Raw genomic sequence first — 18,235 nt, 5'->3', positions numbered from 1 at the left:
TGCTGTTGAGTCATGATTATAATGGGGAATGTTCAATTCAGTTTATTTTATGAAGAATATGAAGAAACATTAATATAATTTGATTTCATGCTTGCTCTTGATTTCTGATTTTTGAAAATGTGGGATGCAAGTAACACCTATTTTTTTTTTTGATTTATCTATTGGTTAAAAGACAAAGTAATTCATTAAATTCTAACATTTGAGAAGCTCTAGTTGGCATTTTGCTTGAATATTGATGAATTAGTTCTAGAGTCAATCATCAGGAAAATAATTTGCAACTATTTTGATAATTTATTCATCTTTAGCATGAATGCCAACACATCTTGTAGTTGCAGCTTATCAACTGTGACGATGTTCTGCTTTTATTTAGTTGTATGTAATGATTGTTGTGGTAAAGTTTTGATTCTGGATTCTGGACTCTTGGTCTAAAAAAAAAAGAAAAAAATACGTCATATAAAAATGCCACCGGATCTGGGATGTTGCAGACATTTTTCACTTTTCTGAATTGGGAAAATAATGGTTTGTTGCAATCCTAATCGATTTTCAAAATAGTGATTAATTTTCTGATTTAAAAATCGATGAACTAATCATTTCAGTTCTAGTTGATATTGCAGTACATATACATCTTCATTATTTTAGCTATGTCAATTCAAGATTTAGCTGAGAAAATAGCATTTCAGTATTGAGTCATTTGTATTTTTAAATTACATTCTGCTTTAAATGTAACAAAATGGTCCTTTCCTCCACATTTACTTTATACCATTTAGACGTCCTCCTTGGATAACTTCATGACTACTGCGCTTCCATAGAGGATATTAACAACCTTTAGAGGCAGAAGAATCGCGCTGGTAAAAAGTGTACATTTAGGTCGTAGGCTAAAGAGGTTGAATTCCTAAGGAGCCGACACACTATTTGCCTGACCTTTTTAATGGGACCTGACTTTACCTTTTCCTCAGAACTGTCACTGGAAACATCTGCTGGAAAAATTCTGCATCCCTCATAGAAATTCAACAGCTAATAGAGCTTGGACTGCCCTCTTCTTTAGCCTTTCCAAGTGGAGGTCACTGGGGAGTGGTTATTATAACTATGTACACCTGAGGCTGTCTATTCATGCACTCTTATCAGGTAACGGATGATCCCCATAAGGATTTTCTGCCATTCAGAGTCTCCTCACATGGGATAAAAAAAAAAGAGCATAAAACATGTGGATTGAAATTCAGCCAAAGTTTCCAATTTTGAGCACATTCTGAGTGAGATTTCATGTAAAGCGTGTGTACAGGTGTTTTGCATTTGAAAATATTTGTGAAAATGCTAGAGCAGACAGTGGGTTTCTTGACTGTTGCAGAAGTAAAGATCCCCTTTTTATCCCTTTACTCCCTGTGCTGCATTGCAATCAACTGTGAGCAGAAGGTAACACCAGATTAACATAAATGTCCTCTGTGTTGTTCCCACATATTGAAGGCGTGAGACCGCAGATGAAAGAGTGTTTGTTGATTGTGAATAGCAGGGGTGTACTGTAAATGGTGTTTTCTACTAGCTACATCACTGTTTACCTGGTTCAGCTCCTAAGACCCCAAAAAGGTTATTGTTGGAGATATAACCAGGCTTGCTATGCATTGCTGTTTTCCTTTTCTGTCATTAATATGATGATACATCTTAGAAATTTGTATTTTTTTTAACATGACACATGATAACACACTTTTTAGATGGAACACATGGCACTTCATACAGAGGGTACACAAAGTTGTTCAAATGTTGCAGAGGGTTGCAACGTTTGCCCGACACCTGGCACAGCTATGAGAATAGTGGCCCTGTGACTCCCTTTTTCCTTCAACATCATTAATGGTGAACTCATCACCTGACCCCTCCTGGCTCTACCCGGTCATCGTCATGTACACCTCAGATGTTGCCGATATTGCTGACTTTGCGCTCCACTGGAGAATTGATATATTCACAGGGACCCGTAGTTGCTCTCTCACCTGGTCATAGAGGAGACTGTGACCTATAGAGATACAATTACAATATCAGGGACTGCAAGTGACAGAAAAGGCTCTCAGTCATTTGTTTGTTGTACATTCATGCTCTGTTGTGTTGTTGCAAACATGTTTTGTATTGTACCTTTTGTGAAAGGGACCAGGTATATGTTCCTGTTTAATGGAATCATACAAATTACATTTTCAGTCTCTTTGATGATCAATTAAACATTCATTTTAGGCGCAAACTATTCAAAACCTTTACAACATTATATTACTAATACAGTGTAAACCTATTAAGATCTGGGACATAACAAAATAAAAAAGCATGTAGTACTGAAATAAAGAATCTACATATTCTAATAGTATTGCATTGGATAATCTTCAACCATTTTCAGACTCGAAACAGACCGACCTGTGTGGTTATTTAATGCATTAACATCTTCTCAATTGACAAACTTGATATATCAGGATATAAACATCAAAGCTACTACAATAGAGGATTTTTGTAAAACCTCACCAACTGTATCAAGAAACTCAATACTTTTAATCTGAGAAGTCTAGCCAATCCAACATATACTGTCCATATAAACAGTAAAGATAAGTCTTTAAATAAAAAAATAATTGTACTTTACATTAAAAACAACACTTGACATGTTTATCATTAAGACTTGTAATGAACGATGCACGTTCATGTGTATGCCCATCTGGTTATGCCTATTGGCTGGCAGCGTTTCTATGAGGTTGGACTCATATGCCAAGTTACGCCCGACTATGCTTAAAACCGTGAGTAAGGCATTTTGGTGCAACACGCTACTGCGCGTGACCGTGAACTAATTGGATGTACTCTGTGGTTCTTAACAATACTATCAAGATTGAAGGGTGTGTGTAGTCGCTTTACAGCTTCTATGTAAAAGTAAAGTAACTCCTGAAAGTTAAGTTTCTAGTCCATTGGGATATCCAGTTATCTGTAGAACGATCATACCTTGTGAGATGTAAATCCCTCAGAGTGCATGCTGTTTTTTTCAGAAGGTCTCAGGAACATTTATGTGAAGTTGAAACCTTTTTATGTATCACACAGACAACACAGACAAGTTTTAAGTTATCAGAGCTGAACAAAGAGGTCATCTGTTAAGATCTGAAGTGGATGACAACTCATTTTTTTATTGTTGGAGTCAGTCCTAGCCAGGAACATTCCTCCCTCCTTTTTAGAATGAATCTAATGAGGGATTTAGAGATCGACTCATTAAATCACAAAAACATGTCATCCTTCAGCTGAGGTAGATCCTAGTTTAATAACATGCTGTATTCAGTCTTTATTTCTGTAGCTTTGGTAGTTGTTTCCTGGTAGATTGAGAAGACAGAGGCAAGCCAGCATTATTCAGTCTTCCAAGTTGCAGTGAATGCCTCAATTTATGTGGTCCAGCCTTCATTTTGTGGCTCGCATATTCTGTTTTCATAACAGCTGAATCTGATTTGACTTTTTCTCTATGGGTGCACAGAGCTGTGCTATGCAGACACTACAGGGCGGTGTGGAAGAGCTTTGTAGAATGCACAATAAGACCTATTTACAATGATCTTTATGGCCATCAATCACACTCACTCAGGGTACGTCTTTTACTGCATTGCTTTTTTATTGCCCTGGCCTGTGACGTCCTGCAGAGCCTCACCAGGTTACCTCCGAGGTCAAAGCTGCACCCTTTTGTTGTGCAATGACACAAAAACATGGTTTTCAGGCACAAGGTATGCACTAACTTCAACCCAGTCTTCTGCTGTTTATGCATGTTCAACCCCTTTGAAAAAAGAGATTGTGGACCAGATGAATCGCCTGTGGACATTGAATGTGCACTGTGTGCTGGTTAAAGTGCTCCAATGCTTGGCTGGGGCTATAGGCTTGACACAAAGCTAAGTGGTTGTTTCCACTGGATGGGCACTGCACTTCTTTAATCGCCACAGTAGTGGCCCAGACAGGGCTTTACATTAGATATTTTTTTCTCACACTTTCTACCCTCTTAATACCATTATTTTCCATATTCTTCATCTAAAAGGCTCAAAATGTGGTCTTTCTTCCATGTGAATAATTAATACAGCGCAACATTCAAAATAACGACTTCCCTCTGCCCTCATCTTCTTCCGTTCGGTCCTTGTTTGGTTTTAATTGTTATTTATAATGCATGGATTCTTGCTTTGAAATCCAGGCTAAACTGAGTGCAGAGAAATCACTTCAAACTTGACCTCAGGGGTTTAATTACATGCTGTAGTCGGTTTGCTTCTTTCACTCCCTGAAACATTGTGGAAGACCTGAGTTCCACAATGAAGGACCATGAAGGGGAGAAGTGATGGGTGATGAGAAACAGTTCTGGACTTATTTCCATTTTCTCCTTTCGCTTCCATTGTACCCAGACAGAGTCCAATTTATTTGCTCATTCATTCGTCATTTCACATTCCCATGGGTACTGCTATCTTTTAACATGATTTAATGGAATCCCAAGGGGTTTGGGTAGGTTGAATACTAGGATGTGCTCAGTGTTGGAGGCATGCTTAGCAACAAACTGAGTGTGTGCATTTGGATGTTTTTTATCACTATGTTAATAATACACTTTATTGATCTCAGAGGGGAAATTCTTCTCTGCATTTGACCCATTCTAGTTATTAAGGAGCAGTGGGCTGCAGTGAAGCGCCCGGGGGTTCAGTGTCTTGCTCAAGGACACTTCGACATGCAACTATGGGGAGAGCGGGGATGGTGTTGTGTGGCAAACAATAAACAATATAGACCTATATAACTTTCTACAAAATGTGTAGCATAGTTTCCCTTTTTGTATGGACTCTTAAGTCTACAAGAACACAAATACGTTTCAGGGGTTTTAATACAAAAACTATCTCCGTTTACAAAGGCGTTCCATCAATGTTTTCGAAAGGATTTTTGGGCATTCGTGTGAAGGAAGTAGGTTACAGAAAATACGAGAGTATTATTGCACTCTTTAGTAATAAAATGTTGTGCTTGATACTCAAGGTATTCCTCGACAATCTTTTTCTACTTATTCAAACGGACACTTAGTTACAAGTATGCAGGTCTTGCTCTATCTCTCTCACGCAATATATTAAAAAATGAACACTTACAAGTCAGAGTTTTACTAGATTATGGTTCAAGAAATTTGGGCAACACATCTCTTACTGGTTTCCCCTCAGTTTCGTTGTTGTCTGTCACACTGTCGGGTGGCTGGAAGTCCCCGTCGCACTGGAGAGCATTTATACTTTTGTTTGTTTACAGTTGTTTTTCTTTGGTGAAGTTCACAATAGTTGTGCTTCCGCCGCATGTAGGCAGTAGCGGCATGATAAAATGCAGAATAATTTTTCAAACTAACAAGCCGTCGTAGCATTTTCAAACGGTTCTGTTTTGTGGTTTCTAAAACTCCAGAGTAGTTTGGGCGTAAATGTAGCAACAGATATGCGTTTTAAAATGGAAACCTAGTGTGGATGTGTGGTGCAGCGTGGAAGTTGGTTATACAGCAAAGAGTAAAAAAAGCAACAAGTATGTTTCCATTGAATTCAAAAGCAAAGCTTTTTTTTTTTTTTTGAATTTAGCTTTTCCTCTGTAACACGATTTCTTTTTGAAGGCCAATGTGAACACATGAAATCAATTAGAAGGTGCTGGAATGTGCTCCATGGATCTGGAGTTGATTTGTAAAGCAGGGATGGCCATATTGGGAGAGACAGATCGGAGCGGTGGGGGAAGTGGGTCAGTGTTGTGTCCCAGCTGGTGACGGTGTCTGGAGGCCTCCATCACTTGGCTGCTGAATTAGTGGCACAACACCATTTACTCACCATCCCATCCTGTTCCATCTCACAGAGTTGCTTTGGGCCTTTTGTGATTGGTTATTGCAAAAGTTATTGAATTGCATAATAGCAAAACAACAGCTTGAATGTATTATTGCAAATGAAAAGATGGCATTGAAAGTACTTAATTCTTTTTAGTAGGCATTCAGAAGGGATGTTTCTATAAGAGTTGGGCTCTGTGTACATTTATGCATTTGCTCATTTGCGTGTGTTTAATGCTTTTTGCCATGCACAGTGCTAAGGGGCACTGTTTAGGGAGCGCAGAGCTCCAGTGGCCCTGCATAAGGAAATCCAGTGTGTGCTCCAAACAACTGGCAGTATGCTCAAAATCAAACCAAGTCAGCCAACTGGAGTCCAGGCATCTAGTAGGAAGCAACTCAGTGATGTATGGTGTAGTGTGAATTTGTTCAATCGTTTAGTGATAACCGCTTGTATGTCAGTTTAGCTTATGTTACACATTCATGCATACAACCTCTATTATATTGCCTTGCTTCTATGTAGAGCACTTTGTAAACCCTGTTTTTAAAGGTGCTATATAAATAAAGTTATTATTATTATTATTATTATTATTATTATTATTCGACCCTCAGAGAACCTAAAAAGAGACTGCACTGACTCAGCACTTGATAACTACGATAAAACCTAATCGATCTTTTTTGGTCAGTAAAACAGTTAATTCATCATAATTTCTTAATTTCATAGTATAATGAGGAAGAAAATAGAAATAATCTAATTTTGACCTCGCTCATCCCGATTTAGTGTTCTTGAATTTCTCCATTTACAAATAATAGCCATTAAAAAAAACGTTAAGCGGTTTAGTTGAATAGAAACAACCATGTCTAATGGACAAATTCGCAAGACATTTTCTCAGGCATTCTGGGACTTAGTCACCTCAAGGACTTTCTCTCCTGTAAATATAGCTTAAATAAAACCACTGTCCAGTATATTGTAACTACATTAGAGTGACAGAGAAGGACATTTTGGTTTTTGTGGAAGACAGCTGTTTTCTTTAACCATCCAAATAAAGATATTCATACATCGTGTAATTTCTCTTCAGAAATAGAAACTCTGTTTCCTGTAGAGCTTTAAAAGTTGTCCTTACTGTGTAATGGTGTGAAATTCAAAACGCTTGAGGTTTTCAGCTAAATCTGTCAAAGTTAGTTTTCTGATTTTCTTCTCTAATTAAATGTATTTTTGCTCTAATATATACCCAGGGGATGGTTGTTTGTTTCAGGTTATCTTCTTGTGGAAAGAGCAGTGTTTCAAGTGTATACCAAAACTTTTAGAACTTGATAATAAGCAACAGATTGTGAGATGTATTTCTTTTTTGTGGAGAGAAGAGTTGAACATTGTGGGATTTCCTACCATTTAGTCACAGCACTGTGATCGAGTTGCCTTCAGCTGTGGCAGCAAATGCTTTAGTTGGAATGGCATTATCAGGAGGGGAACACACTGGCCTGAGAAGAGTTCTTGTAAGTCGAGTATGTACCTTGATTCAATGGGTTTGCTGTTGGGCCAATCCCAGGAGACTAAATAAAAGCCTTCTTCATTCCTTTTTGTAGGTAAAAGTGGACTCAAATGGTTTAACATTCTAGCCTGATTTGGACCCTCAAAAAATTGTCAGCATTTTGGCAGGAACTTTGGAAAAAAAGGCGTCTTTGCAGGCTGAATTAACAATTCACATCTCTGTTTGAGATATTTCAGAGGGCTTTGAAAGAGGACTGTTGAGGGTGAAGGCTGCCAGTCTTTCCCCCAGTCTCTAACCCCTCCTCTGCCACAACCTCCAATTAGGCTCAGAGGTTCTCCCCTCTGCGGCCATTTCATGCTGGTGTCTAAAGCGATGATAAAATTAGAACCCACAATGTTTTATTTCCATTTTTATGCCCACTCCGAGGGAACAACTGGCTCAGCCCAGCTGTTTCACACGGGGAACCTGCGAGGTCGAGGTAGTGCCTTCATATAGCAGCAGCCTGTCGGAGGTTTCAATGCTTTCACTCATTTCAGCTCGGGGCCAAATCAGTGTGGCTGTTTGTTTGTTTGGACAGATTAAATGGCAACATATAAGCACAAGCAAATCCAGTGTAATTAGTTGGCCTCCAGCCACGTCTAGCCTCTCTCATTCCTTCACTGAGGAGTTGGGGGGCGCGCGGGGGGGGCGCGCGCTGTCTTCTAAACTGATTTAGTCACTGGTCCCTATCCATTCTCCTACAGCTCTCTGTCTCCCTCATCCTGCATTGCATATCCCGTCACATCTTATGACATTTGATACAGACTCTGTATTATGGCTGAATTTAAATCTCAGTCTTGGGCACACTTGAATTTAGTTTCATAAGCCTTGCCCCTGCCATTGTTGTGAAAAGAAGAACGGAGCGAATGCTGTGCATTTTAAAACCCTGGCTCTTAATCTCAAATATCAAGGTGTTGTTCACATAAGGAATGCTGTGATCTGCTCCCTGCAACCCCTTCAGCTTCTAATTGTATTTACTAAAACATGACACTCAAAAGTCTTTGCGTTTGGTGCTTACATATACACTGTCACATGAAAGAAGACCAGGGTCCAGAGCCCGGAGTCTGAGAGTCAAAGGGAACGTGATTGCAATGATACACTAGCCTCATGCTCTCTTGTGATTTCAGTCACATCCCAGCCCCCTTGCGGTGCACCCCCACCCCACCGCCCACCCTAAACACCTCTCTGCCTGCCAAGTATGTAGGGAGGCGAGTCATCCAGGGCGAGAGAGGGCTCCATCCCTGCAGAGAATCACAATGAGACATTTGGTGCTGCTCTTCCCGGAGCAATACTGCACAACAGTACAGTTACAGCAACCTCCTGCCCGAAGTGGCCTTTGTGGTCTCTTTTTATTGTATGTAACATTTCTGTCCATTCGCATAACAGGAAAATGTATTTTCATTTTTCCTTACGCTGACAGAAAATGTTACAATAGAATATCAGCTTTCTACTTTTTCATTTGTATTTAGGTTGGATTTTAGTCTGAATCCTTCAGTGAAGGATTATGCCATTAATGTACAAGCTTATTATCTTGATTGTTGCTTACAACCTTTCAGTGTTTTAACATTGTGTTTAATTTGAAGGATAATTTCACTTAATATACGTCCAAAATGTATGCCGCCCCTCCAATAAATGAAAAGAATTCCATTGATGGTGCTTGAAGCATTTAAACAAATCACTCAGAATAATCCAATAGACCTCTGTGTGACCAGTTTTCATTTAAACTACCGAAAACAAGGTTAAATATTAAAGTGGATTTTAAATGTATACATTTGATTAAGCTCAATTGTATGGAGGGGGACACAGACATCTCATAGATGGGTAAATCTTAACCTGGGCAAATAAAAGCAAATTTCCAACACTAGACACAACAAAAGATTTGTAATCTTTTTGTAATGTGTGTGTGTGTGTGTGTGTGTGTGTGTGTGCGTGTGTGTGTGTGTGTGAACTGGCCCCTTTAAGATACATTATTAAATAGGTGACTCATTAAGTGTTGGCAGTCTGATGCAACACCATTTGTGTGTCTGAGTTAAAGCGTGTCAGTCTGCTGATGGCTCATGAGTGTTGCTGTGCTACTGCTAGTCTGTGGTACACCTCAACAATCTGTGCCCAGAACTAGCGCGCTGGGTCAGGCGGTGATTGAATGCACAGTTATGTCTTTTCTGTGACACATGAAAGAGCCTCTGTGGTAGAAGTTGAAAAACACCGTAAGAGTTATAAAAATAAAAAAAGGAAAGAAATTAGATGTCCGTAAGAAGAGAGGAAACAACAAACAAACCCCAGAACTAAAAGGCACCACTGTTTGTTGTAAATTTGTATGTTTTTTTTCTTTCCTGAATTGAGTTTGCCTGTGGGTCTTTTGATACAAAAACATCATTGTAAACTTGATTTGACCCTTGCATGTTATTTTGCCCAGCTCAGTTAAAATCGATGCTGCTAAAAGCTGGAAATCTCCTCTGTAGATCCTCAATAGTTGTTGTGCTCAAAAACATTACAAACGCATGCGTAGGAAACATTCACTTTCTTCCTGGCATTTGTTTGGATGCTGGAGAATTGCATTTATTAAAAGTATGTGTGATTTGAAAAGCATTTCCAGCCACAGTTGCTTTTTGTGATGACACATCAACTTTCTCCATATTTTTCTTTTTTCAGCCCCCAAATCCGATGACCAGCCCAAGACCTGCAGCTCTAAGCAGTTTGTATGTAAGGACCAGGTGACCTGTATCTCTAAAGGTTGGCGGTGCGATGGGGAGAAGGACTGTCCAGATGGCTCTGACGAATCACCAGATATCTGTAAGTGTGCCTCCATGAAAGTAGCTTCTAAAACTGTCTCTGAGCCGACTTGTGTCCTCAGCTCTCTCCTATTTCTAGTTCTATACCTCATTTCGCCACAATGTTGCTGCAAATGAAGTTTGTTATATGACATCAAATTGACTACCTCTAAATGGCTTTGAAGAGACAACAGCACAATGTTCAGACAGTTTAATTTGGGGCAGAATAAGAGGGTGGGTTATACCCTTTCTACGAAGGACAGAGGCTCACAGTGTGTGCTCGGGCTGCTCTGCTGAATTATAGCTCTAATTATGCGGCCGTGTTTAGTCTGAATGTTTAGGGATGTGTCTGCTCTTGTCTGGACTCTTGTGGGATCTGTGCAGTCACCAAGAGTCTTTTCCCAGCCACTAACATCTGTCAGCTTCTCCATCCTCTCATTCCATCCATAAACCTTCTGGTAAAATCCTCCCCTCTGTTTATATGCAGGCACTAATGGAGATTTTACTGTCTACATGTGCCACACCTTACATGTGTCATGCCATGAGCATGTTCACTATTGTCTGGCACACAGAAACAAGCAACTAACACCCAGCATTAAGTGACTTGTAAATAGTGGGTGCAAACACAAGGACGTCTTACCATGTAGTATTAGGGATTAAAAAGGTTGAGGGGGTTACAGGATGTATCCTTTTCAGATTCAGAGCCATACAAAGGTGAAGCTGAACAGAACATGTACTATCTGTCACTCTACATTCTTCAGCAGCTTGACTCTTTATTTATTTAGTGTACAGCAAATTTAGCAAAAATACTGTAAATAGCTGAGGAATTTATTAGGAAGAAAATGATCAATTGTAGTTTTGTAAATAACCACAAGAACTTGAGCAATTTGATGTCGTTGTGACCAACATAATTCACTCGAGGAAACTATGGCCATTCAGTTTCTGCCCCTCTTCTATGAAGCAATTGAATTGAGTGAATTCTCCATAGCACTTATGTAATTTGGTGACACAGATAATGGTGTGATTCATCTTCTGCATTAAAAGATGGAGAGCGTGTTTCACTAGAACATCAAGATATGTTCTGCTCAATTACCTGCTTCCCATGGGCTCTCCTCTGTCTGTCACTTTACCTTTTAGTTAAGGCACTTCTCTATTCATGTGAGTTTCTTAAGCTGTCATAATAAATATCTGTTACTGCAATTAATGCACTTTTTCTTTGCACAGCGCTATGTGTTTGCGGTCAAAAGGCAAGGCGCCTTTAAGTATCACAATGAAAAGCAGCCAGACTGTGATTTTATCCACAGTCGTTTAGTTGATCCATCCATTAAATGTGTGTCGTGTTTAGAAAAGAGCGCTGCAGATAAAGCTACTCAGGGCATGGGCCTGAGCCGGCATAGATGGAGATGGGAGAGTTAGCAGGAGTGTGATTTGAGGAGGAGGTTATTTAAAATCCTGCTCTGACTCTTTTACTTGTTACCCTGGCTTTTCCATTCACCGAGGGAAACAGTTTGCAGGTCACCAGCCTGGTCTCATCCCCACTGGGAAGTTTCACAAGAGACCGGCGTGCTGTAAACAAGGCTGCTCTCAACTGAGCTGTTGAGGAAATGGTTGATATGAAGTCAAGACAAACATTGATCCCTCTGAGCTGGGGAAGTTTTGTGTTTTATTTTGAAAGTTCAAGGTGTCATCTGTTCATCTTCTGCTCTTTCCTCAGCAGATACGTTTCCAAATCAGTTTATAAGTTTCTCTTTCAAGCTTGCAATCTGGCCACAGTTGAGTTCTGTGCGTTAATGTTGATGGGAATTAAAGTGGTGCAGGCTACTATAATTACGACATTATCTCCAGTTCAAGTTAATTACTAACTACAGGCTTGGTTTACAAAGAGGAGTCACAGAGATTTCACAAGGCAAAAATTGTTTTCCTTTTATTTTCTTCCTCTTTCTTTGCTTCTATTCTTCCCCTCTGTCCGCTTGGCTGTATGCCGATCTTTGTGCGAGATCTCCCAACACCAAGATGACTAGATAAGCCTAAAGCAAAGACTTGGAATGAATGGATCTTTGTTTCTTAAATAGTATATCATTTGAAAAGGGAATTTATAAAAGTAAGAATCTGCTTGTATTATTCCATTCAAGTGTTGAAACTACACAGTGACTGTAGCTAATTTGGCTGAAGCACCTGTTTTGTATCTGTAAATGCCACCTGTTTTGTTTATGATGATCATGCATTCACTTGCTGTCGAAGAGGTGAGTGTTGTAAACGTGTGCTTTTGTTCCGTCGCAATCTTTGTTCTAAACCTCTGGTACCCATACCGGAAGAAAGTGCACTCCAGTATCCTACTGTCTGGAGGTCTAATTGCCTGTCGTTGCCAAACCATTTATTTGAGCTGTAATTATGTTAAGACAGACTTCTACCACAGGAGTGGGGTTATAACGTTGCATCACATGAGACGTTGACATGCTGTGGTTGAGATGGCAGTAGGGGCCAATGTGGCATGTTGGCATCCTTTATCCTGTGGGTTTGTTTATTAGAGGGGTAGTATTGCATCAGAGTGATGGAATGGTACGTAAAGATGCATAATGATGATAAATGGGCAGGTAGGTGTTGTCAGCTGTTGGGCTGTCATAACCCTCAGACCCCCAGTGTGCACCTCCCTCTTTTAGCCCCGAGTTCACAATCCGATAGCCATCAGCAGTCTGCCTGAACAGGTCCCTGTCTGCAGGTGTGACCATGTCATCCTCTGCCAGGGACTGCACTGACTCCCCTCACTGCATGGCTTCAATTGATTGGTTTCAGACAAACCACTTCACCTCAATTACATACAGGCTTAGGGCTCAGGAAGTGGTTGTCACGTGCCCTCAGGGCAGGAGGATATACTCTGTGTCTCAGCAATGGTGCTCTGTGCAGGTGTGCTGCTATTTCATGCTTTTATAGGTAGTTGTGGTATGTTGTTAAAGGGTCATCTTGCATTGCGAAAAAGTGGTTTGTTCATGTCGTCAGTGGATGGCTTCCCTCGCAGAAGTCCACAAACCGGAAGACTCATGAGCCAAAGAGATGTGGATTGAGGATTCTCAGTTTTGTTTTCTGTGTTGGGTTTGTGTGGACTGTTTTCCAGAAGGGCAACTTTTTTCTTTTTTTCTTGGAATAATCCAGAGGTACTAGTATCAAAAACAAGTACTGACTGGCGTAATCTTCCTTCTCAACATATCAAAATTAGATCTTTTTGGTATTATCATTTTAACAAACATAGATTAAAAAAAAAAGTTTGGATTCTTTTTGAAGTGTGGTTGTATGAGGTATTTATCCATAGTCTGTGTATTACCGATAGTAGAAGGCATTCATTCAACATGCCTTGAAATTGGAGAATCAGACAGGAGTCCCCGGCCAGGTCTGTGACTTTGGTGAATCTGAACTAACCTTTTAAATCACCAAAGTCACAGAAGAATGTTGCTTTGAAGAGAGTATAGATAATGCATGGCCCAGTCTACAGCAGTACTTGCTCCCATGCTGGTACTCCCGTCTGTTTCTTGGTGAGGGTCAACGGCTATCTACTGCAGATAATACAATGGCTATGGATGAGTACATCATACATCCCCACTTTAAAAAAAATTGGAATTGTCCATTAAATTTTTCATGATGCTGGAATTAAAAGTGCTGTCTAACCACTTTAATTTAATTGTGCAGCTCTGTTGGAATAGTTGCTGTACAAAACACTGACTCTCTGTCTGTATCCTGAGTCTGTATGCAATGATGATTCTTGCATGAACCGCATTCACTGTGGTTGAGCCAGCGAATGCGAACAGTTGTTTGAGTAAGCCCTAGCACGTAAGCACTTTCTCCATCATGAGAAGTGCTTGCCATGAAGGAATCCCTTTCATCGTCAAAGAACCTTATGCAACAATTGTCTGCTGCTAATTCTCTGTTAGACTTTTTAGCCCCAGATTTAGCATGAAAATGTTCACAGGAGGGCTTCCAAGCAGGGGGTGGAATGCATCTCAATCATGCAAATACACAGCCCCTCTTTTCACACACAGCACTATCCACTTTCATTCAGTGTGAGAAAATGAGCTGATAACTCAAAGTAGTTAACACTTGCAAATGACAAGCCACTCCCTATATTTGTATTTGTCACGCTGTCATTAAAGTCATCTCGATAGGAGAGTAGAAGTAGTACAGACGCATGGAACTTGTTGATGCTTGGCAATAATTTTGAGGGGATATACAATGGAATGCAGTTTCATAATAAAACTGAGGGACCCGTGGCTGAAGAGGCTTTAATGTAACAATAGACGATTGTGGACCCTCATATTTAGACACACACTGACATGTTAAACTTACAGTAAACATGTGATTGCATGCATTTGCTTTTAACAGGACAATTTGCACATTGGAAACTCCTTCAAAGAGTTGGTCTGATGTCAAAATAGCGGTATGAGACTGTGGTTACCGCGCAACCATATCATGTCCTTTGGCCCACGCACTCAGTCTAGCCCATGCCAGGGGATTGAGTTATCATCTCCGTGCAGCGGCTTAGGTTGCCAAACAATAAGGTTATCTGTCCATCTCTTGCCCCGAGCCCCCTCTGAACGCTCGCCGGCCTGGTCCTTTGTCCGGACCATCTGACTGTCATGCCTCAGCAGCCTCTCCAAGACGATCAGGAACGGCCAACTGCTGAAGACATGGAGCGATGGGGAGAAGGGATGATCCTCCAGGAAAAGCCTTTGTATTGGAGAAAAAGGGCAGTTAAGCATTTAGGCTGAGGAGGAAAATGGACTTTGTAAATCCATTTTCTGTAAAATCAGGCTTTTACTATAAAGGTGAGGTGGGGCGGGGGAGTCTTTCCCTAACCTACAATCAGTCATGTAGTTGCATTTGCAGGGGGCACCATGGATGGGACAGGAGGGTCTGTAATGGCAGTGGTTACCACAGAGGAAGGAGCAAAGCCCTGTAAATCCCTCTGGTCTGTGGCCCTGAGCCCTCCTCAGCTTCACCAGCCTATCAACAGACAGAACACAGGGCTTTCTCACGCCACACAGGCACCACTTCGTCTGATTCTCTGCCTTTTTCTTTCTTTCTTTCTTTCTTTCTTTCTTTCCTGTCTCCCACTGTCTTCCTCTCTGCCTGTCAAAGCAGGCAGATGAAGCTAGACTCAAGTCATCTCTGTTCCCTGTTCCTCATATCTCATCTCAAGTCTTTCCTCTGGTTTAATTGCCTCACAGTTTCCCCCCTGCCTGCAGAGGGTTTGTTGGTTTGTTTTTGCTAGCTGTCTCTTTGTATGTTACTTTAGGGAAATGTGCTGCGGTGCTTTTTACACAGGGACAGTTTATTCTGTGGCAACACATTTAAGAGATGGATAACACGTTTGAACAAGTTGGTGCACAGATTTAATAGATTTGTGTTGTTGTTTTACTGGAATTCAGCTTTAAGTGATACTTTACCCAAGCTCTCTCATTTCAGTGTCATACACTTTTAGTCCTGAATGGTTTCTGTGAAACATTTATTGTTTGTAGTAGTAGATCTAGTGGGATCAAATGAATGTCAGTTGATTTCTCTGCTATCCATCCATATGCTCAGTATGTACGCAAAAGATAGATTTAGCAAATTATCCTTGTACGGGTCTCTATAGTCGTTAATTTCTATATTCGAGAAACTAGATGCAGGGAAGCGCAACAATTCACAGTTTAATGCAGTCGTTGTAATGTTTTTAATCACCATGTTATATTGTCTTCATCCTTTTTAAGCGTGTAACCAAGAAAAAGTATCAGGTCTCTTCCAGTGAAAGCACCATGTGCTATACTGCAAGCCCTGTGTGCTGCGGCGGCCTCGTGGGGTTTGGCATGGCCATGTGCTTGTTGTGCATTCTGCTGCTGTGTGATTCCAGAGAGGGGAGAGTTAGTCAGTGGGCAGACCTGCCTGTCACCCTATGCAACATATTCATTCGAGCTGACGGCAAACTTTATGGGAGTCAGTCAGGGGCTGGAATGGAACCCGAAGAGCAAGAAGAAAAGCAGGCTTTTATGCGAAGGACAAAAGATCAGCAGGGGATCCACATTTAAGGTCATTGCATAACTACAGGCACTGGGAGATGGGGGATGGTGGGGTCCAGAGGTTGAGATGTTTGAGGGAAGCACAAATTGGGAGAGATTGTCTTCCACGTCACAACCTTACTGCCTAGTGCCGGTCAGACATGTTAGTGGAACCTAAAGAGCCACAAGCGGAGGATGAGTGCTCTCTGTATTGGGGAATTACTTGAAGGTGACACGGGTAGTCTACACTGTGCTCATGAGAAAGTGTAATATTGTCTTTGAGAAAAGTCATTTTTCATTTCAAAGAGCACATGCTGCAATAAGAGTTTAACTAAAGGAGACAAAGTTTTGCATTATGATTCATAGTTTAAAATGTTTTAATCATGATCACTCGGTGCTCATGTGATTCTTGAGAGCGAGAGAGAGGGCAAGAGATATCATGCAGCAGATGGGAGAACGATTTGAACAATAAGATCCCCCCGGACACAGTGAGGATATGCTAATATCACTGTTAGCTGATCACACAGTTCAGTGCAATAATGTAATTATCTTCACTCTGCCCTCTAATAGGTGTGATGGTTGTAATCTTCCCTCTTGTTTTCTTTGTCTCTTATCAACTGCACTGCAAAGATTCTTACATAGTTCTCACGCGCAGTGCTTTATCTCCAAGGCTTCCAAACTTACTGAAGAATCTGTGCTATCCCAGTGAAGGACAAATTAAGTTATTGTTAAATATTGCTCTGTAATAATTATATTCCTTCATTCCTAAAGAAAGTTATATCTAATAGGACCTGATAATGGCATTTAAAGGGTACATAATACCCATTTTAATCAAAGGAGCATTCCAGATTTGGTGTCACGTCACAATATTTCCAAATTATGAATTTAACCTCTCTTTGTAATACCTTATTTGTGTTTTTTCTGCTGTGAATGAACAGAGAAAACGGGTTCAGAAAGGAGCCTGCAAAAAAAAAAAATAGAAGTGGTTTCACATTTCTATGTTGCGGCCCCTAACAGATGGAGATGATTATGTTTTTGTAAAGTTATCTATGTTTTATGGACCTTTTTTTTTAAAGAGTTGCAAAGCATTTCCAAAAGACTAAAAATAACAGCAAAAGTATTGAAAGAGTGGTAGGAAATGTATGTCAGAGGATGACAGATCGTATCTTTTGGTCCCAAACAAATCCTAGTAGTTTCATTCCTTTTACGAGGCGAAGCAAGAGAATACAAATTTACTGGATTAAGTGTGAATTAGTTTGTCCAGATCAGTAAATTTCATATTTTGTTTTGTTGTTTCAATAGATTGAAGCCTAGCTTGTTTAATAAACATGAAGAAAAAACAGCATCTTGATTTTCAATGACTACCCGAATGAAGGCAGACATTTGAGTCTGTTATAAAGTTTATTTCTAGGGCAGGTTGTGATACATTGTCTTGCCTAGAGAACCTGATATGGAGACGGTAGAACAACGTACTGGCAGCTTGAGAGAAGTGGCGGTGAGCGAGAGAAAGTCAACAGTATACCATCCATCCATCCATCCATCCATTATCACCCGCTTATCCGGGGTCGGGTCGCGGTGGCAGCAGGTTCAGCAGGCCGACCCAGGCTTCCCTCTCACCCGCAGCACTTTCCAGCTCATTCTGGGGGATCCTGAGGCGTTCCAAGGCCAGCCGGGAGATATAATCCCTCCAGCGTGTCCTCGGTCTTCCCCGGGGCCTCCTACTAGTTGGACGTGCCCGGAAAACCTCTAATGGGAGGCGTCCAGGAGGCATCCTAACTAGATGCCCGAACCACCTCAGCTGACTCCTTTCGACACGAAGGAGCAGCGACTCGACTCCAAGCTCCCCCCTGATGTCCGAGCTCCTTACCCTATCTCTAAGGCTGAGCCCGGCCACCCTACGGAGGAAGCTCATTTCGGCCGCTTGTATCCGAGATCTCGTTCTTTCGGTCACGACCCAGAGTTCGTGACCATAGGTGAGGGTTGGAACGTAGACCGACCAGTAAATGGAGAGCTTTGCCTTCCGGCTCAGCTCCCTCTTCACTAAGACGGACCGGTACAGCGCCTGTTTTACTGCTGCAGCCGCACCGATCCGCCTATCGATCTCCCGCTCCACCTTACCCTCAC

The 18,235-nt window shown here is 41.0% G+C and overlaps 1 protein-coding gene across 1 annotated transcript in view; it reads left to right on the top strand.

Annotated features, from left to right (window-relative positions):
• Positions 1-18,235, top strand: part of lrp1ab (low density lipoprotein receptor-related protein 1Ab) — an 81,603-nt gene that overhangs the window by 2,486 nt on the left and 60,882 nt on the right. The window contains exon 2 of the mRNA XM_034537433.1: positions 9,970-10,110. Coding sequence (XP_034393324.1) covers positions 9,970-10,110 — 141 coding nt within the window. The remainder of the gene's footprint in view (positions 1-9,969; positions 10,111-18,235) is intronic.

Source organism: Cyclopterus lumpus, chromosome 7, assembly GCF_009769545.1.
Source record: "Cyclopterus lumpus isolate fCycLum1 chromosome 7, fCycLum1.pri, whole genome shotgun sequence".
NCBI lineage: Eukaryota > Metazoa > Chordata > Actinopteri > Perciformes > Cyclopteridae > Cyclopterus > Cyclopterus lumpus.
The sequence above is the reverse complement of the archived record's forward strand: the minus strand, read 5'-3'. Positions and strand labels throughout refer to the sequence as shown.